Below are 27,241 nucleotides of genomic sequence, written 5' to 3'. Positions count from 1 at the left end.
AAATCATTGGGTACCTTCCATGTGTAAAAGTCCTCAGAATTCAAGACTATTCATGAACCAGCAGTTCAAAAAGGGGTTTCTGATGTCCAACAACCCACACTCTTGACCACACTTCCAGGGCAGGGGCTACTTCCTCCTCTGGAAATGTCCCAGCTCCATATCTGAATTCACCCAACAGAAAGAAGAGTAACATGATGTACAATAACAACAAGATGAAGTTAAGACTGTAGAATTACCTTCCTTTCTGATGCACTGATGCAATTCATCACCTAGGAACAGGAATTATTCAAGAAACTAGTTTTCCTTGCCACTTGGTTAGCCCAAGAAAGCAGGACAATGTATTCTGGGCTCTGAAACCCTCTGCAGCTTCACCAACTCGAAGACAACGCAACCTCCTTTTAAGAGGACTTCCCTTTTAAAGCCATCCATCATCTTGCTCTCAATTTTTTTTTCCATCACAAAATGGTGTTCACCTTAATTAAGGACAACCAATGAATCTGTCATGTAACCACACCGACAGGTCCCTGTCAGCAAGAGCTACAAAGCCCTTTAACAGAAAGGTCTCCAAAGAATTTGAATACTGCTCTTTTAGAGGACCCGAGTTTGATTCTTGGCATCTACAAAGGTGGCTCACCACCAGCTCCAGGGAGATCCGACTCCTCTGGACTCTGAGGGCACTAACACAAAAGTGTGTGCATGCACACACAGACACACACACACACTCAAATAATAAAAATACATCTTTAAAAATAATAATTATTATTGTTCCACATCAGGCTTAATGACGGCAGGATAGGTTTACACCCCAGTCTGTAAAAGCTTTACAATTAACGACAGATGATGCTCTTCCTCAGCCAGGCCCTTGACTTGCAGGTGGAAAAGGCAGAAGAGCACACAGCACTGTGTCACAGGCGAGGAATGCAAGCTGGAGAGCAGTCAGTCAGGGTCAACACTGTCAGAGTTGTCCCACTGCAATGACACTCCAACCCTCGGAGAGGAAACTGAGCTCCCAGCTGGCCGAGCGGCCTCTGGACAGGATCGGAGGGGAGGGTCCCTGCTGCCGTCCATCTCTGGACAGCTGAGCAGAAGTCCTGTCTCTGAAGCCATTAGCGGCCTTTCCGCTTCTTCATCTTCCCCCCGGCCACCTTGTTCCTCACACCGATAGCGCCCTCGGTGTCATCATCATCTCCTGCGTCCTCTCGCTTACGCTTCTTCTTTTCTCCATGCTCCCTTAACTCCTGCGGGACAGCACAAAGGATGTGATCGGACATGAGTTAACAGCCCTCAGGTCAGAAGTTACCAAGAAAAGGAAAAGAATCAACCCCAAATCTTATACACAGTGACCAAAGCATGAAAATAAGAATGCACAGATATAAGAGAATGGTGATCCTAGTACCGGTGCCCCCAGTCACATGACCTGCCACAGCTTTTCTAGAGGGCAATCTGGCATTCTGCAGAAATTCAAACTTTGTATGTGTACTCCTTGGTCAATTTCACTTCGAGAAGTTTAAGAAAACAAACAAAGGTATACATACTAGGATTTTCAACACAGCCCTTGTTACAGTGGAGAAAAACAAACATTCATCAATATAAATCATGTAACCTGAATGTGATGGAATTCTTTGTAGCCATTAAAGAATGATCCCATGTGCTGGTCATGGTGATGCACAGCTATAATCCCAGCACTTAAAAGGCTGAGGCAAGAGGCTAGACATGAGTCTAAGGGCAGCCTGGGCTACACAGTAAGTGCAAAGCTAGCCTGAGCTACAAAGCAAAAACCTTGCCTCAAAAATCCAAAAATAGCAAACAGATCACATGGTGGACAGGAGAGTAGAACTGACTAAAAAAAGATCACATGGATTTATACTTGGTGAAATGCACTTATTAGTCAAATATAATTATGTAAGTTAAAATTAGCTCAATGCGCCGGGCGGTGGTGGCGCACGCCTTTAATCCCAGCACTCGGGAGGCAGAGCCAGGCGGATCTCTGTGAGTTCGAGGCCAGCCTGGGCTACCAAGTGAGTTCCAGGAGAGGCGCAAAGCTACACAGAGAAACCCTGTCTCGAAAAACCAAAAAAAAAAAAAAAAAAAAAGCTCAATGCTATCAATGGTTCTCCCTGGTACCTAGTTTACCTCTTCAGTTACTATTTTAATACTTTCTATATTTTCTGAAATTTTTTCCCTAGTACATATATCCGGCCTGAAACTCTCAGTGACCCCCCAACTCAGCTTCAAAAGTGCTGGGATTATAGGCATATGCCATTATACTTAACTACAGGTAGCACTTGTGTGTGTGTGTGTTTGGGGAGGAGGGGTCCATTTTTGTGTGTGTGCACATGCAGGCCAAGGGACAACCTGGGGTGCTGTGCACCTTTCTTATCCACCACAGACAGCAATATTATAAACAAAACCCACAGCACGCCTGAAGGCAAAACTTCTAAGGGATTCCTCTAGAATCTTCTCTCTGCTGCTTACTGCCACTACCCCTACTACAGTCAGTTCACACAGCTTGTCTGGTGCTCAGGATATACTGAAGGCATCCAAGGAAATGTTCTTCCCAATTTATAGTGGAGGAACTGGTTCTGAGATGTGAGCAAAACGCCCAAGCTCACTCTAGCCACAGCTAGCGTTCTGACCTTGAGATTGACCTTTGTTGGAGGGAGGGCACAACACAGGAAGAGTGGAGAATGTAGTCACCCTGGTCAGACTACACCAACCCAGATTCAGTGGTGAATTTCCCATGAGCCCTCAACCTTTGTTTGCCCATCTTGAATCTGGAACAAAATGCAAGCATATGATGAGGGCACATCATCAGAAGCTGGTGAAAGCAGACACTGCGTACCATTCGGGCAAATCTCTGGGCTTCACTCACACGTTCTGTGAGCATCATAACCTCCTCATCCTGAGTTGGAAAGACAGGCAGTTTCTTCCCAATTAAGTGCTCGATGCGCTGGAAGAGCTCCACATCGTACCTGAGGAAAGAAAATTGCCTGGCTCTGCTGGGCTGGAGAAGCCAGTATCTTCCAATGCCCAGTGCCATCATGCATAACAGAGTATGGGCCAGTTTTAAACAATGCTGAATATATGATTCCTTCTCAAAACACAGGTAAAAATGCAACCTTCGTGCCTGGACAGTTGGGAAATTGCAGACAGTGTTATTTAGTCACAGCATAGGTGTCCCACATGTATTCATGTGCAGCACCGTAAGTGGATGTAGTGGGTTACACAGAAGAACAAGAGGACATGAGGTGAAGAGGGGAGTGAGTGAGGGGACCTGGGGGAAGGTATGATCAAGATACACTGTATACGTGTGTAAAACTGACAAAGAATAAACTTGTAAAATGGGGCGGGAGAGTTGGTTTGCTGGTTAAGAGCATTGACTACTCTTCCAGAGGACCAGGGTTCAATTCCCAGCACCCACATGATAGCTCATAATGGTCTGTAACTCCAGCCCCTGGGGATCTGACACCCTCTTCTGGCCTCTGCAGGCACCAGACATGCACATGGTGCACAGACATACATGCAGGCAAAACACTCATACACATAAAAAATTAAAAATAAACAAAATAAAATAATTATAAAAAATTTAAAAAGTCAGGCATGGTTATTCTAGCCCATCAGAATTAAGAGAAAGGTCACTGCTCCCCAGTTCTGGCACTGAAAGGAGTAGCAGGTGCCACTTGTGCTTCTGTATGACATGACATCTTTCACAGTATTTCCTGGTTTTGTTTGTTTTTAAGACAGATCCACCATGACCATCGACTTACCATATTTTTACCAAAACTTTATTAGGTCAGAGTGGTTCCCATTTCGAAACATGAAAACCAGTGTTGGGGAGCTGACTCAGTGGTCAAGTGCTTAATGAGCCAGCATGAAGACCTGGGTTCAGTCCCCACATAAAAAAACAAGCTGGGCATGGTGGTGCACACAAGAGAGCAGAGACAGGTGGGTCCCAGGGTTCACTGGCCAGACAGCCTGGATGACTTGGCAAGCTCCAAGCCAAAGAGTGACCCTGCCTCAAAACGGGGAGGATGGCTCCTGAGGAACGACACCCAAGGCTGACCTACAGTCTACACAGGTGCTACACAGACTGTCTGTCTCTGCACTGCCCTGTCCCAGCACTGACTGACTTACTGTGTGACAAAAGTAATGGCCTTTCCAGAGCGCCCGGCTCTTGCAGTTCGCCCCACTCGATGGATATAATCCTGGAACAGAAGAGGCGAATCAATTCAGATCAGGTAAGGAAGGACATACGCCAATGGAGTACTACTCAGCAGAGAAAACAATGGCAGCATGAAGTTTGCAGGCAAATGGATGGAACTGGAAAATATCATCCTGAGTGAGGTAACCCAAACCCAGAAGGGCAAACATGGTATGTATTCACTCATAAGTGGACTCTAGATATAAAGCAAAGAACAATCAGACTGCAACCCACAGAACCAGGGAGGCCACATATATAGCAGGGGGGACTCCAGGATTACTGTGGCTTATAGTAAGTTTTGGTTTTATTCAATTACTGGGCAACCCTCAATCAAACATTTCATTATTAGGATAAGAATTTATACTGTATCAAGCTGATAACAGAAAAATAAATAAATAAATAAATAAATAAATAAATAAATAAATAAATAAATAAATAAATATGAGGGGGAGAAAAGAAAGGACGTGTGCAAAGTCCTGCTGCAAGCCTTCCAAAGAAAACACAGACCTCTGGAACATGGAGGACATGCCCTGGGAATTTGCTGAGCAATCTATTTCTTTTGGTTTGTTTGTTTTAACATTCCCATGGCACAAAATTCATCCAATGCCTGTTTCTCTTATACAAAGACAAACCCACAGCACCTATCTCCATGGCTGTGGCAACACTGGATAAAGTAGAACACTGGATCTAGGGTCCTGCACAATTATCTGAACATCTACTTCTCTGAACTTCAGTTCCTATTTATAGACCAGGGCTAGAAATGAATGCCCAAACTTAGAATTGTTGTGAAAATCAAATGAGACAGCAACTTATCTGTAACAGCTCAACAAGGAGCCAAGAGAAACAAAGTTCCACCAGGGGTGATCCTGCCTCTCCCAGGGGACATTTTTGGTTGTCTCAACTGGAAGAGTGTGAGATAGTGTCGTCAAGTAGACTAGAGGAATGCTAAGCACACTGAACACAAACAACGAGTCCCAAGACAAAGAATCCACCAGTCCAGACGCTATCAGTGCCAACACTGAGAAATGCTGAGACACTAAGCATTGGAAGCCGCTGTCCGTAAAGAAGGGACCCAGTGGTCAGCATCCTGTATTTGCCCCCTGGACTGTGTCTAGTAACTCTGCCTGGGACCTTCACACTCACATCAGCAAAGCTGCAAACACAGGCATGTGCAAATGGTGAGGATAAATCAGTCAAGAGCTTTCTCAGTTGGTGCTTTTTGAGACAGGGTCTCATGCAGCCCAGGCTGGTCTTGAACTTCCTATGTCCTTGGGGATGACCTTGAAGTCCTGATCTTCCTGCTACCTCTGGCATGCTGAGATTACAGATTGTTCTCATGCCCAGTTCATTTGGGGCTACAGCTCAAACCCAGAGTCGTATGCATGCCAGGCAAGAATTCTCCCAATGAGCTCTATCCCACCACTCTCTGATTCTGATACTGAACTAATAGAGGACAGAAACACTACATATTAACTAAGGAAAAACAAACAACGACAAAAAAAAAAAAAAAACCCACATTATTTAATAAATAATCTTTGGAACTAGAAAGTCCAGGCAGCAGGAGGATCTACCTTAGAATGAGTTGGAATGTCAAAATTGATCACTACATCCACATGGGGTATATCCAGACCTCTGCTGGCGACATCAGTTGCTAGAAGAATGGATCGAGCCTTGGCCTTAAACTTATTAAGGGACCCAAGGCGCTTGCTCTGAAATGAGAAAAAGAAATGAGAAACTTTTATTCTGAAAAATAAAGGAATCCTGGCATACTTGACACGGAATACAAACACAATAAAAAAATTAATGTTTTGGGCCGGGCGGTGGTGGCACACACCTTTAATCCCAGCACTCGGGAGGCAGAGCCAGGCGGATCTCTGTGAGTTCGAGGCTAGTCTGGGCTACAGAGTGAGTTCTAGGAAAGGCGCAAAGCTACACAGAGAAACCCTGTCTCAACAAAACAAAAAACAAAAAAATAATGTTTTTATATAGTTTTCCCTTCTAAGTCAAGGCCAGGGCTTCACAAGTCAAAACAAATATGGAAACAACAAAAAATACTTAAGACAGGCCACAAATGGTAACACAAAACAAAGACTATTTTCAACATGTCAGAAAGATAATAAAAAAATATAATATTAACAGTCTTCAGAGACCAGAGAATCATCACTCAACAGCTTACAAATCAGACAACTGCCTATAAAATGTTCTTTTGTGTACATGTGTATTCACATGTATACAGAGACGCACATGAGTACACACATGAACATGTATGGGGAGGCCAGAGGACACCCTTAGGTGTTGTGACAATCTCATTTTGAGACACAATTTCTCACCGACTTGAAGCTCAGCAATTAGTCTAAACTGGTTAACCACTAAGCTGAGCTTCAGGCAGCTGGGATTACAAGCACAGGCCACCACACAAAGCTCTGGGTGTTTCTGGGGCTCAAACTCAGTTCCTCATGCTTGCATGGAAAGTACTTTACCAACAGAGCCATCTCATCTACGAAATATTCAATATGAGCAACCCGCTTCTGAAAAGGAAAGCAAGCTTACAAAGCAACATGTCAAAGCCCGTAGACTAGACGGAGTGTGCAATGGCACTGGTGCCATAAAATCAGGAGTGTGCAATGGGCACGGGTACCCTCCGTCCTGATGCACACTAATCTACTGATGCAGGTCTGCCATCCTCATCCCAGCAGTTCCTGACAGAGGACTCTTACCTGACTCATCTGTCCATGCAGGGGGATGGCAGTGAATCCGAGATTTCGGAGTAGCAAAGCCGTTCTCTGAGTATTGTTACAGGTGCTGCAGAATATCATAAAGGAGTTGCCAGCCAATTCATTGAGAATATAAACCAGATAGGTATCCTAAATCACAAACCCAAAACAAGGAACATAACTGACCTGGAAGAAGGGTGGGAGACCTAGCAACATGGAGGAAAAGACCAAGCTTGTGGGAGTGTCTCAATTATCCAACCACTCAATTATCCAACCACCAGTTCTGAGCTTTATACTTCTTCCCTGCTACTCCCAGGTTTTTGGACAGGGTATCTGTGAGGAGTGGAGGAGTCCCTGAGAGAATGTGGAAGGAGCAGACTGAAGTCCTGTCCTGAGTTGTTGTTGACATGAAGAAAATGGTCATGAAGGTCCCCAATGCTCCAGACTCATGGAAACAGCAAGCCTTTCCTGGTCAGGCTCAGGGACCCAGTGTCCAATGTTGACAGTGTGCAGAGAACTGTCAATCACAGCTTCCTCCTCCAGGATGTGTACAGCCTGAGACTGCTCCTCGACAGGCCCACTACAGAGAACAGCTGAACCTACTCGTGTATATAATAAAATAAACACGCTGGCTTTCCTAGTTGCTGTTGATGTGACTCTATCAGAGTGCACAGCCCACTCAATCCCAGCTAATCTGTGCCTGTAGTTTCTTAATTCCCAGTTGCCCTATCTAGGTCAATCCCAATGCCCAGGTTGTGGCAGGTCTCACTATGTGGTCCAAACTGGCCTCAAAACTTACTATGAGGCCCAGGCTGGTCTTGAACCTATGGTGATCCTCTTGCTTCAGATTCCAGTGCTGGGATTTCAGGTGTGCACTGCCACACCTAGCTAGCTATATGAGCTCTGTGAACCAAGCACCCCAACACATCCTGAGGCCACACAGATCTGTACACAGCACCCAAGCAAGGTCTTTCTAAAGTAACCATGAAATAAGCAGACAACGTAAAACTGAGCACAGGGGTGGCCTGGGGAGGAAGGAACTCTGACATTCTATCACAGCTTCTACTTTGGTTTAATGCTGTGAATTCTTGGCATGTTCACTTTATCTGTGATAAACACAAGCTGGACACGCAGCTCTCGGCTGGTCAAGAGTGACACATTCTCAGATGCTTTGGTGAGGACAGGAATGGTTGCAATGACAAAGTCAACACTTCACCTTGAATTTGGAGGGAATAAAAAGGTAATACTGCTGCAGCTTCTCAACAGTCTGGTACTTAGAGGAAACGGCACATTTCACAGGGTTCTTGAGAGCTGCACGCTGAAGTTTTTGCACCTCAAGAAGAAAATAGAACAACACATCAATTCCTAAATGCTCGACGTTATTGTTATGTGCTTTCACTGTTGTTGTTATACACTGACTCCCCACCCACCTGTGCGTGTGTGTCCGTGTGCGCGCGCGCGCGTGTGTGTGTGCGCGTGTGCGCGCGCGCATGTGTGCGTGTGTGCACGTGTGCGTGAGTGCGTGAGTGTGTGTGTGTGTGTGTGCACCAGGCAATGAATCCAGATCATCATCCACGTTAGCAACTGTTCTATTACCAGCTACATCTCCAGCCCTAGTTTGACATTCTACTTTGAGACAGGTCTCACTAAGGTACCCAAACTGGCTCTGAACTTACTTGGTGGCCTACAAGGCCTTAAACTTGTGATCCTCCTGCCTTAGCCTCCCAAACAGCTGGTATACACTACCACAACTGGCTTATATATCAATTCCTTTTTTTAAAATTAATTAATTTTGGGTTTTATGTGGGTAGGGTCTCACCATACAGACCAGCCTGACCTGAACTCACCGAGGCCTACCTGCCCTTGTTCATGTATCAATTCTTGTAAGAGGAAAACAGGAGTCCAAGCAAACCTCACCTTCTTGGTCATGGTAGCAGAAAAGAGAAATGTTTTCCGATCTCGGGGAATCACTTTGAGGATCTTGTCAACCTGAGGCACACAGGAAAGAATGCCACTAATATTTAGAGTAGATGTCTATAGATTCTCTGCATTGGGATGGGTGTGGGGCGTTTACCCAACCACCCCCACAGTTCCCCAGAGTTTTCTTGAGTGCGAGCAGCAGGAAATATTAGATAGAAGGATTTATTGCGGAGAATATCACGGAGAGAAACAGATAGAAAATAAAGGATAGCCTCGAGAGGGCCTGGAACCTATTCCAACGGGCCCCGACTGCCTCTGCCCCAGGGTTTTTATAGAGACGCCAAGGGGTGGAGCAAAAGACCTCCTCCCCCAGCACAGCCAAGTGCAGACCATCCCAGACACCTGCACTCAGGCCCGTGGTCTAATCATCCTCTATGAGGACCTGCTGGGTAAAGCCACGAGGAACCCGAGAACGGGCTCCCACAGGTCCCCCTTTCTTAATATATAAAAAAATAACTATAATGGCTTACAGCAATCTCCATAGCTGTTACACCTCCCAGTATGGGAGTAGAGGATGATATAGATGGCATTTCTCTTTTGAATTAGGTCCAAGGTGACTACAGCAGTCTTAGCTGCCTCAAGCCCTTTCTAAGCCAAAAACTCTTAAGGCGACTACAAACTTAAAGAATCCCTTAGCTTCATCATTACCATTAACAGGTTAACATAAATATTGCTATACATAGTCACAATTCTCTCAATCTTATAACACAAAGCAAACTCTTAACAGAACCATTTGAATTAGCATATATGGTGCTAAACATAGTTAACAATTTTCTCCGCCTTACAACTTTAACTCAATCATTTGAATTTTCTTGCTAACAGAACATAGGAAAAACTTCGATGTATTCACATCAAACTTAAATATTTCCTTAACTCCACAAAACCAGGGTGCATTAATATCAATAGGTTTCTGCAAACATAATTCAATCTCATAACTCCTCCTTTTCTTTATAATTTTTTAAACAAAATCTCAAACCTAGTTAGAGGAACCCAAACATATAATTCCTACAAACCCATATTGAAAAGCAATCTTCTCAATCTAACCATTAACACTTTGAAAACTTAGCAAAACATCCAAAAGCAGTTTCTTAATAAAACTCTTTACACTTTAAAAGTAGTCTCTTAATATACCCCATTTGCATTTCTTACTAACAAAAACATGACATTAATCCCTCAAACAACTTTTGAAATTAGACTAAGGAATATTAACTCTTCCCCCTTTCTTTATAATTTAAGCAAAATCTCAAGCCTAGTTAGAAAACCCAAACGTTTCAATTTAAACAGTTCCATTTGTAACACAAAACCAGTTCTGTAAGTAATTTCATTTTTACATAAACAGTTCCACAAAACAATTCATGAATCACCAATTAATAAAGCATATATGCATACACAAAACTGCATCTTGACTCTAGGTAGAAATAATAAATTTCTTCATTTAAACAGTTCCATTTTTTTATGAATAAACTCAAAATTGTCCCATTGCAATGAAATCTCTATTGTTCATTTCATTTCTTAAGTCCCAAAATTCAAATGATAAATTCTGGTATGAGCCTTCCAAATATGAAGAAATCCATAACCAAAGTCTTTTTGTAATTTTATCTCATTTTAAGTTCAAAAAGTTCAAACAAGAAATAAATTCTGGTATCAGGCTTTCACTTCCAAATATGAAGAGACTTTTTACAACCAAAACTTTTTGCAGTTAACAATTTTAGTTCAAACAAGCGTCTCTGCAACTTTTGTTCTCACAGACCGACCTTTTTAGACAGTAGTAGTCTAAACTGCACCATTTTTTGATGTTAGCTCAGGTTTTTCTGTGTTGCGTCGATTTTCCACGGATCTCAGCTGCGGATGCCTTGTGCTGGTTCTGGCGTCCGCCATTCTTAGCTTCTTAGCGGCTTTTGGAGCTTTTGAAAAACCGCTCAGACTGCCTGCTTTGCAGTCTAGTAGGACACTACCTTCTGTGTCTCAGGTTCTTTCACCATATACATTAAGAATAGACTCACACTTAACATTTACACTTTACAAACTCACATATAACATTTTTTGCATTTAGATTCACATTCAACATTTACATGTTTTTACAAACTCACATATAACACATTAACATCTACTTATTTATACTCCTTAAGGAAACTACAGAACTACTTTAGCAAATATATTTCTTATATACTTATCATATTTCTTATTTAAACTTACATTTACAATTAGTATCTTTACTTCTTACAAGCTTATTACTACACGTCTTAGACTACCTTAGATATTTCTTGCAAGCTTATTTTCTTAAAGGAACTCTATAGATCTATTTTACAAACTTATACAGGGCTACCATTAGCATATATTTAACTTAGCAAACACCTAAAGATTTCTTAACACAGATCTAACAAGATAATTTTTACAAACTCACATATCTTATTTTCTTCTTTTTCTATTTCTTACTCTTAATTATTAGTACTATCTCTATTAGACAGATTCTCTTAACTAGACAGGAAGTACGTACATCATTTCTAAAGTTTAGAGTTTATAGTCAGCTTTGTTATAAAGCACTGGGATTTAGTGAGTGTTGTTGTTATAGAATTGTGATAGTTGTTGCTAGGGGACTGTAACCTTCCCAGGATGACGCCACACTCCAAAGTTGCCAGTTCTCTCAGCCGTTCCGGACCCAGCAGAGATGCACTGTCAGTGGTAGACGGTGTTTAACTAGAGGCTGTCCCTTCACCCAAATTCATAATAGTTCCCCTAAGTGCTTCAATTCAGACAAATGTTTCTATTATAGCAGTACTCTTGGTTTGCTCTACCGAGAAAACTTCATTTCATACTGAGGGTGAAATTACCATATTTAGCTGCTGTAAGGTCTTTGCCAAATACCGCACAGCTATTAGGCGATATAACGTATTTTTCCAAAGGAGCTAGTAAAGCCAAAAGTGGCACAGCTCCGAACTCTATTTCCTCACTGTTTGCATCAACCAGTGACAAAACCTCAGAAACACTGATCGAGCCACTTTCATTCTGGTTCCTTTGTAGGAACGTCATTGGAGCTGACCTTTCTTAGTTCCACGCTCCTTACCAGACGCTCCGGTAAACACCGAGCTTCATTCTCCTCTTGTGAAAAAACACAAACATGTCCTAGACCCCATATTAACACAGGATTAGTACCCTTCCATAATCCCAAGCAGGGTTCTTTCTATTTCTCATTACCCTCAGCTAAAGGACCAGGAAGATTGGCGTGAGCTCTAATATGGCCCACAAAGCATGGCAGCTTTCTTTTGTGGAATAGCATCTTGAATTTATTGAAACATTTTGACTGGATTGTTGTTAGTTCCAATATTTTCACCAAAACTGTTACTATTCAAAGGAGTCAAGAACATAGATGTTCTTTCATGAAACATATCCTTCATTAGCTTACTTTGAGAAAAAGCATTTTCAGGATTTAGCATTTTCATTTTATTAGCTTTAACTACTGATGTTATTAGCAGCTGTGATATTTAGCATTGATTTCTTATAAGGAACTTTCAGGTGAAGCAACTCTTGCAAGACAGCTTTTCTGAAGTTTGTTTCCCATCTATAAAACAGTCATTTTTTTGAATGCCTGTTTCTTATCCCCTTAATTAGATTTGCAAAGGAATCACTCATTGCAGGTTCTTTGTTCAAGAGGTAAATAACTTTTAATTTCACATAAGTTTTTTCATATCTAAGACAACGTTCAGTGTATAAACTGCTCTCTCTTGCTGTCTTAAGGATTTTAAAGTGGCTTGTTTGCTCTTAAAGGTAGCCTTTTGCCATCCAACTACCGTAAAAACTTTGCACAGCTATTAGGGTAAATAAGTCATTTTACCAACCCCCAAACCGCGAAGTGCCTAGTTCCATATCCTTTCAATGTTTCATTGGAATGACACTTAAAACTCTTAGATGATATTCCTCCTTATTCTTTTAAAAAGCTGTATTTTAAAGTTTACCATGAACGTATTTTCGAGCTGACATAAGTGTTTCAGGGCAATGTCGCCATCTTTAGCAGAAAAACTACCTTTCCCAGAATGCATTTCCCTTATATCAGTCCATAATAGTATCAGTCCCTTATATCAGTCCTTTATATCATTTTTTTTATATCAGTCATTTCCCATAGTTCTTTTTGGGTCTAAGAGTCAACTTTTAAGTTCTTTTTTACCAGACTTGCTTACAAATTCTTGCCCGGGAGGTTTGAACAAAGTTTTTTGCTTTTGCAACGGGAGATTTGAACAGGCATTTTACATTTTCAATTATGGGACATTGGGAGGTTTCTGGTCTCTCCTCAGCTGGCTTTAACAGGTGTCTCTCCTTTGACACTGGCCCCCAAATCAGAACTGCACCTGCCTCGTTAGCGCGCATTGAGGTGGGCAATTTCTGATAGCAACTTTCCTCGGGGCTTGTGTTTGTCTTAGCCAGTCAGTGAAAAACATTCACAACAGAGTTTTTTCATAGCTCTTTCAGAGAGATTTTCTCCCACTGATCTATCTCATTTTGCTTGTTCCTTCCTTCCCCAGATGCAGAGCTTCAAGTATCTGCGGCTCTGTACCTCTGCTAGCTGCCCTTGGAAGTAGGGGCTTTTTTTTCTCCCCCCCCCCCCCCGAATATTTTTCTGGGGAGGAATCGGTCCCTTCTGTTTCTTTAGAGTCTTTCTCCCAGACAGTTCCCAGTTTGGTCTCAGTTTATCCCCTCTACCCCAGAAACAGTTTCCGACACTACAGTGGCGGCTTTCCCTGCTACTGAAGGTAGGGGCTTTTTGTCCATTTGTTTTCTGGGTCTGTGTGGTTTGCGTACAGACTGAAAATCTAACAAGAGGTTTTTGCCATTTCTAAACTCCCATTAGGATAGGTTTTTTGCCTCATCAGGCCTTCACCTGGCCCAGTCCCCCAGTAGGTTGCATTTGCTTGTCTGGGTGCTCAAGGACAGAGCTTATACCAGAGGCAATCACCCCTCAGGGCTACACTCTCTCATCTCATGGGAGTCAGTTGAAACAAAGCTTTTCTCAAAGAGGTGCTTTCTCTGACAGAAAAGAAAGCTTTACTCCAGGATAGTTCTGTTCTGCCCTGGCTGGGCTCTTTCCCCAGACAGCATTCTGACTCAGCAGCACAACTGCTTCAGACACAGTTCAGCTTTACTGTTTTTCCAGAAAGGTCCTTTTTCTGATAGGAAAGCTTTTCTCAGATTTTTTTTTCAGCTGTGGACCTATCAACCCAGGACTTGTAGGAAAGCAGACAACTGTGCCGTTTCCACTGGCTTTAGCTTTGTTTGTTCATTAGCAATCTTCCCCTGGGTCCTGCACCTTCCTGCCTCAGCTCTGTGCTCCAGGAAGTTTACAACTGCAGGAACCCTAGTATCCCCGAAATGCACCCCAACTCAGAGACGCTGGCCAGTCGCCTCTGGGTTTTTGCTCAGAAGCGAGGATACAATGCTAACAGTTTGCATTGCTTCAGGGGATCTTTGCATTAGAACGGTTAGGAGCACCTTTTCATTCTGAAACACTCACTCAAACAAAACCCTTGATGCTTCAGCTCCGCTGTAACTGAAAAGCTTGGCTTTTTTGCTTTTCTCAGGTAAAGTTTCCCGCCCTTTTGGGCTCTCCATAGCTTTTTACCCACACTCTCCCAAGCATTTCCCTCAGGGTACTCTGACCCACTGTCCTTTACTGGCTTGAAGAGACAGAGCTTAGAAGAGGTTTTTAGGAACTTGTCCCTGCCTCCTGCACTGCAGGGAGGATTTTTAAAGCTTGAAAGAGAACTTGGAGAGGTTTTGCTGTCTTAAGTTTGTTGTTTTCCCTTTGAGCTAATCACAGGTGGTCCCCATATTAATATCTTCAGGTGATTCTAATTTTTGTCCTTTTGAGAAAGTTAAAGGCTTTAGTTTTTAAGTTTAAGATTAAGGCTTTTTAGAGATTTTTCCCCCAAATTTTCCAAGAAAAGCTTTATAGTTTAAGATTTTTTTTTCCCCAAGAGAAAGACCAACTTTTCCCAAAACTTCCCAACTTTAAACTGACTTCTTACACCCCCATTTTTGCCTCAGGGAGAAATCACTTTCTCCCGCAGCTTGGACTTAGCATTTCAGCTGTCCCCAGGTCAAAAGCTTCCATAGGAAACTTTTCTTCCCCATAAGCTCAAAGAAGAGCTTTTTTACTACCCAAAAAGCCCAAAGATTTTTTCCCAGTTTGCGTTTATAGCCCCCAAAGTTAGAAAATTGAAGAGTTTTTCTGTCTAGTTGCCTATTTTTTTCTACACAATCTTACACTTCTAAGTTTTTCCTAAACTATATTACTACCCTATGCCTTATACTTATTTTTCACAGATAGAAATTGAGAAAGGGATAGAAGATAGAAAATTTTGACAGAAGAGAATTTCACTGCAGCATCGGACATCCTTCTAGTCCGCTTTCCTTTTCTCTCGAGGATAAAACCCCTGCCTCTCAATAATATATATAAAAAATATATTTTTTCCATAACACCGGCATGCCTCATCCACTGGCAAGGCTGAACTCAGCACTTTCGCCAAAAACTCTGTAATAACTTATTTTCCTTTATCTTTAGTCCCTATTACTTTGTCTTTAGTCCTCCCTTTTTTTAGTCCCCCCTTTTTTTCTTTAGTCCCTTTTTTTTTCTTTTTTCTTTAGTCCCTGTTCATGGCGCCATTCTGTGGGGCGTTTACCCAACCACCCCCACAGTTCCCCAGAGTTTTCTTGAGTGCGAGCAGCAGGAAATATTAGATAGAAGGATTTATTGCGGAGAATATCACGGAGAGAAACAGATAGAAAATAAAGGATAGCCTCGAGAGGGCCTGGAACCTATTCCAACGGGCCCCGACTGCCTCTGCCCCAGGGTTTTTATAGAGACGCCAAGGGGTGGAGCAAAAGACCTCCTCCCCCAGCACAGCCAAGTGCAGACCATCCCAGACACCTGCACTCAGGCCCGTGGTCTAATCATCCTCTATGAGGACCTGCTGGGTAAAGCCACGAGGAACCCGAGAACGGGCTCCCACAGATGGGGTGGAGGTAGGGGAACGCACATGGGGATGGGACTGAGAACCAAATCTCAGAAGGTTTAGGATTTAAAATACAATTTAAATTCATCTAGAATTTACTGGACATTTGCACTCTTGCTACTAGACCAGATGTTTTATATTTTTAAAATACCATTCAAAGAACAATTTAAAGCTAAGCTAAGAAAAAGGCCAAAAAATAAACATTACTCAATTAAATAAACAATGTCAAGTAGGTTATCAAAGACAGTGAAGACATTCCAAGGTATACATAAGAGACTTAGGCCAAATGAAGTCCCACCTCTGAAGTCAGTCACAACTGTATTCTAAGAGGCACCAAGAATGCAGAAAACCCATGGACATGCTGCTGAGGCTGACAAGGTGCTCTATACCCTACATGCACAAGGAACCAAAAGCTGCCTGAACAAGGACCAGAGAAGCTCTAGGAAGGACCAATGTTAAAACTCACCTCTGTCTCAAAATCCATGTTCAGTATCCGGTCTGCCTCATCCATGACCAAGTACTTAAGAGCTCTTAAGTTGAAGCCTTTGGTGTTTTCCAAGTGGTCAATCAGTCGGCCAGGAGTGGCTACCAAGAAAGGTTGAGGAGAAAGGACCCAAGGATGAGAAAGTAATCTGCTCCCCATAAAACAACAGGACACTTGAGAGTTAAGCAAAGTGTCAGGGTCCACTCCCCAGGTGCCACCCAACATGGTAGATTTCCTCCAACCCATCCGGCCATGGTGGCCTTTACCTCTGTCAGGGACTCACCTATTACTATATGTGGTTTTTTGGCCAAGGCTAGTGACTGGGACATTGAATCAATTCCACCAACAATCACAGCTGCAGAAACAAAGCAAATACACAACAGTGACTCTCAGTCTTCTCACTGAGCACCTGCAAAGCCAATGCTAGACCTCTGCTTACATTTGTCCAGCCGCCCAAGCTCAACCACAGTACCAACTCCTTAGATCACAGCATGCTACCAGCGCTCTCCTCCCTCTCCTTCCCACTCTTCCCCACTTGTGATGACACCCCGGGCGCTTGCTGCTCTTCTTAGATACTCACCACACTGCACTCCGATGGAGGACCCCAGGGCCTCGAACTGCTCAGAGATCTGAAAGGCCAGCTCTCGAGTAGGCGTGAGGACCAAGGCAAACAGGCGCTGGGGAGTCTCCAGCAGCGCGTTCAGAATAGGCAAAGCAAAGGCACCTGTTTTCCCAGACCCAGTTTCCGCCAACCCAATAATATCACGGCCTGAGGAAGAAAACACAACAAAACCCTAGTACAAAGAAATGCCCTCTGGGCTCCTTCAAAGTTGTCTGTAGTTACACAGTGCTGGGCATCAAAGACTGAACAAATGAAACCTAGATAAGCTAAAATCCAATGACAGGACAAATACAAAAATATGTTTAATTTGAAGCTAATTTTTTTTTAAGGTTTTTAATTATAAATGCTTGGCCAATAGCTTAGGCTTGTTACTAGCTAACTCTTACATTTTAAATTAACCCATATTTCTTATCTACCCTCTGCCACATGGCAGTACTTTATTTATTTTTATTTTTATTTGAGACAGGGTTTCTCTATATAGTTTTGGTGCATGTCCTGGGTCTTGCTCTGTAGACCAGGCTAGCCTCGAACTCACAGAGATCTGCCTACCTCTGCCTCCCGAGTGCTGGGATTAAAGGCATACACCACCACACCTGGCTTAATTTGAAGCTAATTTTTTAAAAAAACTTATCGCATTTGTATGTTCTCTCTCTCTGTATATTCATGTATATTCCATGGTGTAGCTATGGCAGTCAGAGAACAACTTGTAGGAGTCAGTTCTCTCCTTCCACCATGTGGGTTCCAGAAATCAAACTCTGGTCATGAGTTTTAATAGCAGGCACCTTTAACCACTGAACAACCTCACCAACACAAATATGTTTAATTTGATAAGGCCATAATGACAGACCCTAGAAAATATAATGAGACCATAAAGGAAAATGCCAGGCTAACAGAGATCTCCAAGTTCTGTCTGGAAGTAGGCAAAGAAGGGAAGGATAGCTATTCCTCATAAGGAAAGGGGCTGGGGCTTTAAGAAACAGCGCACGAGCCGGGCGGTGGTGGCACACGCCTTTAATCCCAGCACTCGGGAGGCAGAGCCAGGTGGATCTCTGTGAGTTCGAGGTCAGCCTGGACTACCAAGTGAGTCCCAGGAAAGGCGCAAAGCTACACAGAGAAACCCTGTCTCGAAAAACAAAAAAAAAAAAAAAAAAAAAAAGAAACAGCGCACAAAGGGAGAGTGAGAAGCCACACTCGGACTGAATACAAAGGCATTACATGGGAAAGGAGTGAGACCAGAAAGGAACTCATAAATCCCCAATACGTTTTGATGAACAGGGAATTTCACAAGTGATGTTATTCTTCAGCAAGATAAACCTGGATGAGGCAAGGAGCTGAACAGTGCATCCGATGAAACACACCTTAGGCCCAGCTACACGGGAGGCTTGGAGAGAGGAGCACTTGGGCCCAGGAGTTTGAAGCCAGCCTGGACAACACAGCAAGGACCCATCTCAAACACAGAAACCAACAAAAACTGGGTGAAAGGAAATGTGATGGGTGACCAACCTAGTTATGGAAAACTCAAAAGCCAAAAATAGAGATAGGAACTACAGAACAATTATTCTAGGAGGAAGATAACAATTCTGGATACAGAGAAGGTTCAGAGAGAGTCAGCCACAAGCCGACTGGACATACTTATGCCAGCAGCCCTTGAGCTCACCTTCCTGAAGAACAGATCATGAAATGTCCCTGACTTCCATAACTAACTGACCCATGAGCATCTTCACAGCCTCATTCTTTCCCTTCCCCTAGAAGGCCTGTGTTCAGTCACCCATGCTCTCCCTCCTCTGCATGCTCCACCTCATTCCCAGTGCAGGAGATGCATGCATACATACATATACGCATGCTAGCAATGCAGACATGGGAGTGGTGGATCTCTCCTGGTTACTGCTTCCCGAGGGACAGACACATCAGTTACAATCTATGAGGGATGTATGCCTATCTCCATCTATGTCCCATGTCTGAAAAAAAACTCTTTCTTCTTTACGTCTGTTTGTTTTTTTGTTTGTTTTGTTGTTGTTTTGAGACAGGGTTTCTCTATGTAGTTTTGGTGCCTGTCCTGGATCTCACTCTGTAGATCAGGCTGGCCTTGAACTCAGAGACCTGCCTGGCTCTGCCTCCCCTACTGCAGGGATTAAAGGTGTGTGCCACCATCACCCAGCTTTACATCTGAAAATTCTAATTCGATGGGTCCAGATTGTTTTAGCGTGAGGAAAAGAAGGTAATGACAGAGTCACTGTTACAAAGCAAAGGGGAGGAAACGAACAGCTGGAGAGGCAGGAGATCAAATACTGTTCTCGCCGGGCAGTGGTGGCGCACGCCTTTAATCCCAGCACTCGGAGGCAGAGGCAGGCGGATCTCTGTGAGTTCGAGGCCAGCCTGGTCTACAGAGTGAGTTCCAGGAAAGGCACAAAGCTACACAGAGAAACCCTGTCTCGGAAAAAAATAAATACTGTTCTGAAATTAAGGATGACAACAACCTCAAAGAGGTGGTGGCGCACACATGCCTTTAATCCCAGCACTCGGGAGGCAGAGGCAGTCCTAGCCTACCAAGTGAGTTCCAGGACAGCCAAAAATATACAGAGAAACACTGTCTCAAAGAGGGAAAAAAAAAGAGGAATGGTCAAGGGTGTTCAAAGCCACAGTATGATGGATTCTCAATTCCCATCTCTGAATCACTTAGCTAGGATCTGCCCTGCAAATTCAGACAGCAGAATGTTCTAGGGGGTTAAAGCTGTCATCCCTCCACTACTCATTAACACCAGTGTCTCAAACGTCAGAATTACAGGCTTGTCCCATCATCACACCTGGCTTTATTTACTTATTTGAGGCCCAGTCTTGCTTTGTAGCTTTGGCTTGCTTGTCTGTCTGTCTGAGGCAAGGTCTTACTATGTAACCCTAGCTGAGCTGGAACTCATCACGTAGATCAAGCTAATCTCAAACTTGCAGCTATCCTCCTGCCTCTGCCTCTTCAGTTCAGAAAAGGAGTCCTGTCATACCCAGGTAGACAGACATTCTATCTTTATTTCACTTGAAATGTGCCAGCAATGGATCTTAAAACTGTAACATTTAATTGAGCATAACTTCACACTGAATCTGTACCAATATGCATACTGAACTTCAACCTACCTTGCAAGGCCAAAGGAATAGCTTCAATCTGGATCTTGGTGGGCTTTGCCCAACCCAACTGGTCACAAGCTTCGCACAATACATCTGTGACGCCCTTTGAATTCAGAAAACCGCACTTGAGCAAAGAATACATCCTCCCTTCCCCCCACTTTAAATGCCTTTCTTTATCGGAGCCCCCCTGCCGGGGATATGCAGCCCTTACACTTGACGTCATTGAGCATCTCAGCACCTACTTTACATGAACAGCAGCTCCCGAAGACAACTTCCAGTCACCCGGGGCTGTGCCAACTGCTTTACATGTATTGTCTCATTTAACCGCCAAACCAGTTCTGACAAGTGGCGGGCTGTTACTGTACCCAATTTACACGTGTGTAAAGTGAGGCAAGGAGCCGTAAGAGCTTGCTTGCCTTTTGTGACGGGGTCAGAAGGCAGAACTGATTCCAGCTACCAAGACCCAATCACGCGTGACCCTGGATAGCAAACGGCTCGACACCACGGTGCAAAGGCAAATGGGGGCTCCTGGATTCAGCAGCATCCTACAAGGCAAATGCACCCGAGGGCGAGTGATGAGGGCCGGAGTTTCTAACAGTCTGAAGAAAGCCTAAGCTAGGCCCCAAAGTGCTTTTGTACGCTACGGGCCTGGCTGTAAAGTACCCAAACCCTGGGTGAGCCTCAGGCAAGCACCGCAAAATAAATAGCAGCATCACCCATTCTCACCAGGTCCTTAAATGTTTTAGGTTCCTCCTCTTCCGCAGCTGTCTCAAGTGCTTCTGTGGAGGAATCGTGTTCCTCGGACGCCGCCATCTTGCCTGTGGCTTCCGGAAGTGGAACGGCGGCGCACGCGGTGCTGGGAAATGTAGTTTCACTCTTTCCTCGAGTGCACGTTCTGCGCGCCCCCTGCTGGCTGCTCTGGGTTTGCAGCGCCCCCCATCGGTGGGGCTTTGGAGAGCCGTAATGGTTAGAAGTCTGTGCGCTTATGCAACTAAGCCTAGAAAAGTGACTTTTCTGCTGCCGTTTAAGTCTCTGCCCCTCCCTTTTTTTTGTTTCCTGAGGCAGGATCTCATTCTGTAGCTCAGGCTTTCAGAGCCTTCTCTCTCTTCCCATTGTTACAACTTTTCTAACTGTAGAGATGGAAACACATGCAGTATCTATTCATTACTTCATATATTCGGCAACTGACAACCGAATATATATAAATATATATATACTTGGATTGTGTTAGGTGTCTAGTGACAGGACAGGACAACATCAACTGCCCTAGGGGAGAGAAGGCAGATAATGAATATGCAATAACGGGTCACTTTAAGTTGTAAAAAGTGCTATGATGTAATAAGCCTACATAAAAATAAGGGAACAAAGCCTTTGGAGATAGAGTTGTCAGAATTACTACAAAACTGGGGAGGTGTCTCTGAGGCAGTGATTTGAGCTGGGACCTCACTCACAGCAGTTCAGGGGATAACTATTCAAGACTAGTGGATCTGTACATAAAAAATTCCTGAGGCCAGTGAGATTTCTAAACACAGCCACCACTCAGGCTAGTGAGTTTCAATGTATGTTGCATGCCCTGTACCTACAAGTGCACCATATGGAGAGGCACAGGAGTTCTCAATGTGTGGGATTTTCAAAGCAGCACTCTTTCTGAAATTGAGGCATCAGAGACAATCTGATGTCATTTTCTCTGGCAAAGAGTGTTGATAAAACGTGTGCAGGGTTTATCACACATACCTTTAACAGCAGTTAGGGCTCCACGACCTGATGCTTCATGGGAACAGCATAGATTAGCTTACGTATGTTTAAAATATAAGACTAAGACCAGGCAGTGGTGATGCACGCCTTTAATCCTATCACTTGGGAGACAGAGGCAGGAGGATCTCTGTGAGGCCAAAACTAGCATAGTCTGCAGAATGAGTTCCAGAATGAGTTCCAGAACAACCAGGGCTACACAGAGAAACTCTGTATATATATATATATATATATATATATATATATATATATATATATATATATATATATATATATACTGTGTGTGTGTGTGTGTGTGTCTGCCAAAACACAACGAAGCAGAAACTGCACTTGAAGCATTTGTGATGGCTGCCTGTGGAGGGAGAGGAATTGAGAGGAAATTCAGAAGTTGGGATTTCAAAACAGAAGAACAAGAGGTGAAAGAAGAAATAGGAAAAGCAAAGGAAGGGAACTGAGAGGAACTCAATCCAACTGCCTGACACCCCTCACATGCCAGTGCCTCAGAAGACCCCGATTTAGGAGCTCAGTGGGTGTCTGTAACAACAAAGAAGTAGTGAGACTTGGGAAGGTAGACTCAGGCCAGATCCTTCAGGGCTTGTGATAAAAGGTATGAGGTTTGGAGAGTTGTCCTAAACAGAGAAAAACTAGGGCAGGAAACTGATATGATCCATGTAATCAAAACGCTGCTCTTAGCCGGGTGTGGTGGCGCATGCCCTTAATCACAGAGCCTAGGAGGTAGAGGCAGGCAGATCTCTGAATTCAAGGCTACCCTGGTCTACAGAGTAAGTTCCAGGACAGCCAGGGCTACACAAGGGAAACTCTGTCTTGAAAAACAAAACAAACAAACAAACAAAGCAAAAACATCGCTCTTACCCACCATAATGCTGGTCTATAGAAAGGAACCTGGGAAAGGAGCCCAACTCAGAGATAAGAGATGATCTTTGTTTTCCGGGTTCAGGAGACAAAATGGATGCTAAGCACATACTGTTTGGGTAAAGTGTTGGGAGCGGGCACCATGGCAGACCAGAGGGATTATTATTTATTTACTTATTTACTTACTTACTTATTTATTTATTTATTTATTTATTTATTTATTTATTTTGGTTTTTTGAGCAGGGTTTCTCTGTGTAGCTTTGGAGCCTATCCTGGAACTCACTCTGTAGACCAGGCTGGCCTCGAACTCACAGAGACCCGCCTGTCTCTGCCTCCCGAGTGCTGGGATTAAAGGCGTACGGCCACCCGGCAACTTTTCTAATTTAAATTAACCCGTTTCTCTTCTTCTATGTTTTGCCTCTGGGCTTTTTACATTTCTTAATTCTATGTGTCTTTCTTCCCTCCTTACTGTGGCTGGCCGTGTGGCCGTGTGGCTGGGTGGCTGGGTGGCCGTGTGGCCGTGTGGCTGGGTGGCTGGGTGGCTGGGTGGCCGTGTGGCTGGGTGGCTGGGTGGCCGGGTGGCTGGGTGGCTGGGTGGCTGGGTGGCCGTGTGGCTGGATGGCCGTGTGGCTGGGTGGCTGGGTGGCCGTGTGGCTGGGTGGCTGGGTGGCTGGGTGGCCGTGTGGCTGGGTGGCCGTGTGGCTGGGTGGCCGTGTGGCTGGGTGGCTGGCCCCTGGAGTCCTCCTCGCCTCCTTTTCTTACTCCTAGCTCTTCTTTTTGAGCCTAGACTTCTCCTCCTGTTTATTCTCTCTGCCTTCCAGTCCTGCCTGTTTCTCTCTCCTGCCTATCTATTGGCCGTTCAGCTCTTTCTTAGATCAATCAGGTGTTTTAGGCAGGCACAGTAACACAGTTTTACAGAGTCAAACAAACGCAACATAAAAGAACGCAACACACCTCTGCATCATTAAACAAGTGTTCCACAGCAACCCTCTGTGTTTTCTGTTCTATTTTATGTTCTTCAGCATCTCCTGTAGCCTAGGACGGCTTACCTCAAACTCCCTGTGTCTCAGAGGCTGACACACTTAAAACTCTTGATCCTCCTGCCTCTGCTTCCCAAATGCTGGGAGGACACACACGCACCGTCACGCCTGGGAATGAGGCCTTTCAAGGGGCCTCTGACAGTGTAACACACTCCTTGGCGGAAGAGGGAGTTGACTCATCCTGCAGAAAGTCTGTCCACCACTGTAGCTCTGTCCTTTCCCCTCCTGTCCATCCGCAGTTACACAGACCTCCTGAGGAATTCATTCTCTTACTTGACCAGAAGCTAAGTCCCACAGAAAAAGACCTGTGTCCAGGATCATGCAGCAAGGTCACTAGGTCACAAGGTCAAGGCCAGAATCCAACCTGCCTGAGGCCCAGACATGTGACTTTATTTTTTCTTTTATTCTCTCTCTGTCTCTCTCTGTCTCTCTGTCTCTCTCTGTCTCTCTGTCTCTGTGTGTCTCTCTCTGTCTCTCTGTCTCTGTCTCTCTGTCTCTCTGTCTCTCTGTCTCTCTCTCTCTCTCTCTCTCTCTCTCTCTCTCTCTGACAGGGTCTCACTAGGTAGCCCTGACCAGCCTGGAACTCACTCTATAGACCCCAACTGACCTGGAACTCCCAGAGAACTCCCAGAGATCCACCTGCCCCCAGTACTGGGATTAAAGATCACCACAGTTGGGGGCTGGAGAGATGGCTCAGAGGTTAAGAGCACTGGCTGTTCTTGCAGAGGTCCTGAGTTCAATTCCCAGCAACCACATGGTGGCTCACAACCATCTATAATGAGATCTGACACCCTCTTCTGGCATGCAAGCAGAACACTGTATACATAATAAATAAATCTTTATAAAAAAAAATAAAAAAAAAATAAAGATCACCACAGTCAACACCAGTAAGTTTCCTGAAGGTCACTGTGCGTTGTCAAGACCAGCTTCCCTCTGCACAGCTGCGCTCTGAATTCTAAGCAAACTCTTCTCCACAAACCAAGAGGGGAGCCCCTGCAGCAGTTCCGTTTCCGCTGGATGGACTTGGATTTCCCTCAAGAGAGCAGGACAGGGAAATTAGAGCAGAGGGCAGCTGAGGGGCTGCAGAGACCAGAAGCCCGGGTAGAAACAAGTGGAAGGGTAGTAGACATAGATACCACATCTAAAGGTACCCAAATTCCAGTGTCACAGAAAAAAAAAACGACACACGTAAGATGTCTGGGAATTGACTATGCCCCCTTTTTATTAACACCTGTGAGTAATATGAGATGATAGGTGTGGTGATATATTTGTAATTCAAGAAATAAAACTTGCCTGAAGATCAGAGGACAGAGTTAGCCACAGAGGTCAGGCAGTGGAGGCACACACACACCTTTAATCCTAGCACCCGGGAGGCAGAGGCAGAAATATCGGGGATTAGGGGGTGTCCAGCCCCTCAATAGTCCCCTCCCAGGGTCCAGGAAGACTCTACAACCAGCTGATAATTTAATCTTTAATGATAAAATGAATCTACGTACACGAAACTCTTTAGTCCATACACTTTATTCTTCTGAGTCAGTTTTTTCTCTACACAGCTTCAATTCTGCTCCTTTCTTGCCTGATTCCTCTCTACATTTATCTGCTGTCCCCTCTAAGTTCTATCTTAATTCTCTCATCTTAGTTCCGCCCCATCTAGGTTCTCATCCATCTAGTTCTTTCCCATCTCAGCTCCTCTCCCATCTCCTTCTTCCCCATCTTGCTCTTCCTCATCTTCCATCCCGTTCCTCTAGTCCTCTCTTCTAGCCCTTCAATCTAGTTCCCCATCTAGTTCCTCCATTCTCTTTTCTCCATCTCATCCTTCTCTGAAAATAAAACTGCCTTTTTATCCCTTTGACCCTTGTCTTTCCCAGCTATCTCTGTTCCCTCTGGCTAGTGTGCTCGGTCGCTAGGCAACTTGACTAGGCAACTTCCATCACAGCTCGATGTATCTGTCTGTAAGTTGGAACCCTTTAGTTCTGAGTTAATTGTTAAGGTGGATCTGAAACTAGAGATAAGTTTAGAAAAGAGAAGGTTAAGCTTAATTAGCACATCCACCAGGCCTTCTCAAACAGATAGTCTGGACATTTAAGTCTGTTCTTAGAGAGTACAGAGGTATCTCTGATAAGATACTTTCATCCCTCCAGGGATGGTCCTGGCCAGATGCTGCTAATGACAATAATTACAGAAAGGCTTGAAATTAAGGGTCCTGGCTGCATTACTGCTCAGAAGGTTATCTAAATATTCCTTAGTAGAGGGGAAACTGTGCCCAAAGAATGATGGAAAAGCTACAATAGCACACGAGAAATTCATAGTAGGAAACAGCTGATAATCAAAAGCCAATATCGCCAAGACTCCTTGAGCCTCAGCTTGACCTCTGGAAGGCCCTTGGCTTCTTCCAGGTATTAGCTTGTCATAATCAGCTGGAATCCTACTTCATATATTTTTGCAGCTTGTAACACAGAGACACATCTGGATCTCTGTGAGTTCAAGGCCATGCTGGGCTACACAAGATTAATCCAGTCTAAAAGAGAAACAGAGCCAGGCAGTGGTGGCACACACGTTTAATTCCAGCATTTGGGAGCATACACTTTTAATCCCAGCACTAGGAAGATTGAGACAGGAAGTGATATGGCTGGGCAGAGAAAGGAATACAAGGCGGGAGGAGACAGGAACTGGCTGAGGATTTGTTGATATAAGAGGTGGTGGCTGTGGCTTGCTCTGCTTCTCTGATCTTTCAGCTTGCACCCTGATACCTGGCTCCGGGTTTTTATTACAAGACCATTTAGGATTCGTGCAACAGGTAGGTTTGTGGCATTGCACATGCGTACAACATGCTTTTGTATCCTCACCCATTGCCCTCCTTACCCTCCCCTCACCTGGCCCCTGACCCTTCTCTAGCACTGACTGCTGCTTTAAGGGAATTGGTTTACACCATTCTCTTGTTTTTATAAAACTCCAAGCCAGGATAACAGTGCATGCCTGTATTCCCAGCACTTGGGAGGCAGAGGCAGAAAGATCTGAGTTCAAGGCCAGCCTACGTAGAGGAACTCTGTCTCAAAAAAAAAAAATTAAAAAATAAACTGTGCTTGGTGGCACCTGCCTTTAATATCAGGTGGATCTCTGAGTTCAAGGCCAGCCTTGACTACAGAGCAAGTTTCAGGACAGCTGGGGCTACATAGGGTAATCCTGCCTTGGATGGGGGGCACCTCTCCGTTTTAGTCAAACAAGGGTCATTTTTGTCTATTTTTGGATAATTCGGACACCAGCTATTTTTAAGACTTCCTGTGATGCCAGCATCCTCAAGGCCTCCAGAGCCATGGGGTATAGAGTGACGACAGCATCTGTGTGGCTCTATTCCTGGTCTATGACCTGCAGGCAGGCTTTAAGCCTCCAACAGCCCTGGGACAGCATTCATGTCCAACTACTGGGGTGACCACGGGTATGTTCTAAGGAACAA

The 27,241-nt window shown here is 44.2% G+C and overlaps 1 protein-coding gene across 2 annotated transcripts; it reads right to left on the bottom strand.

Annotated features, from left to right (window-relative positions):
• Window positions 1-742: 742 nt before the first annotated feature.
• On the bottom strand, window positions 743-20,981 carry Ddx47 (DEAD-box helicase 47). Of its 2 annotated transcripts, none has more exons than XM_059258707.1 (12): window positions 20,849-20,981; window positions 20,132-20,225; window positions 16,964-17,152; window positions 16,667-16,738; window positions 16,366-16,484; window positions 8,833-8,904; window positions 8,132-8,248; window positions 6,919-7,065; window positions 5,773-5,910; window positions 4,135-4,205; window positions 2,843-2,972; window positions 743-1,238 (listed from the first exon to the last, which is right to left on the bottom strand). In XM_059258707.1, the coding sequence occupies exons 1-12, from the start codon at window positions 20,933-20,935 to the stop codon at window positions 1,107-1,109; spliced, it is 1,368 nt and encodes a 455-aa protein (XP_059114690.1). In that variant the 5' UTR covers window positions 20,936-20,981; the 3' UTR covers window positions 743-1,106. The 2 variants fall into 2 exon arrangements, with proteins under 2 accessions (XP_059114690.1, XP_059114691.1); XM_059258708.1 differs by lacking the exon at window positions 20,849-20,981 and adding an exon at window positions 20,334-20,499.
• Window positions 20,982-27,241: the final 6,260 nt, after the last annotated feature.

This window comes from Peromyscus eremicus, chromosome 3, assembly GCF_949786415.1.
Source record: "Peromyscus eremicus chromosome 3, PerEre_H2_v1, whole genome shotgun sequence".
NCBI lineage: Eukaryota > Metazoa > Chordata > Mammalia > Rodentia > Cricetidae > Peromyscus > Peromyscus eremicus.
This window is presented reverse-complemented; position numbering and strand designations above follow the sequence as displayed.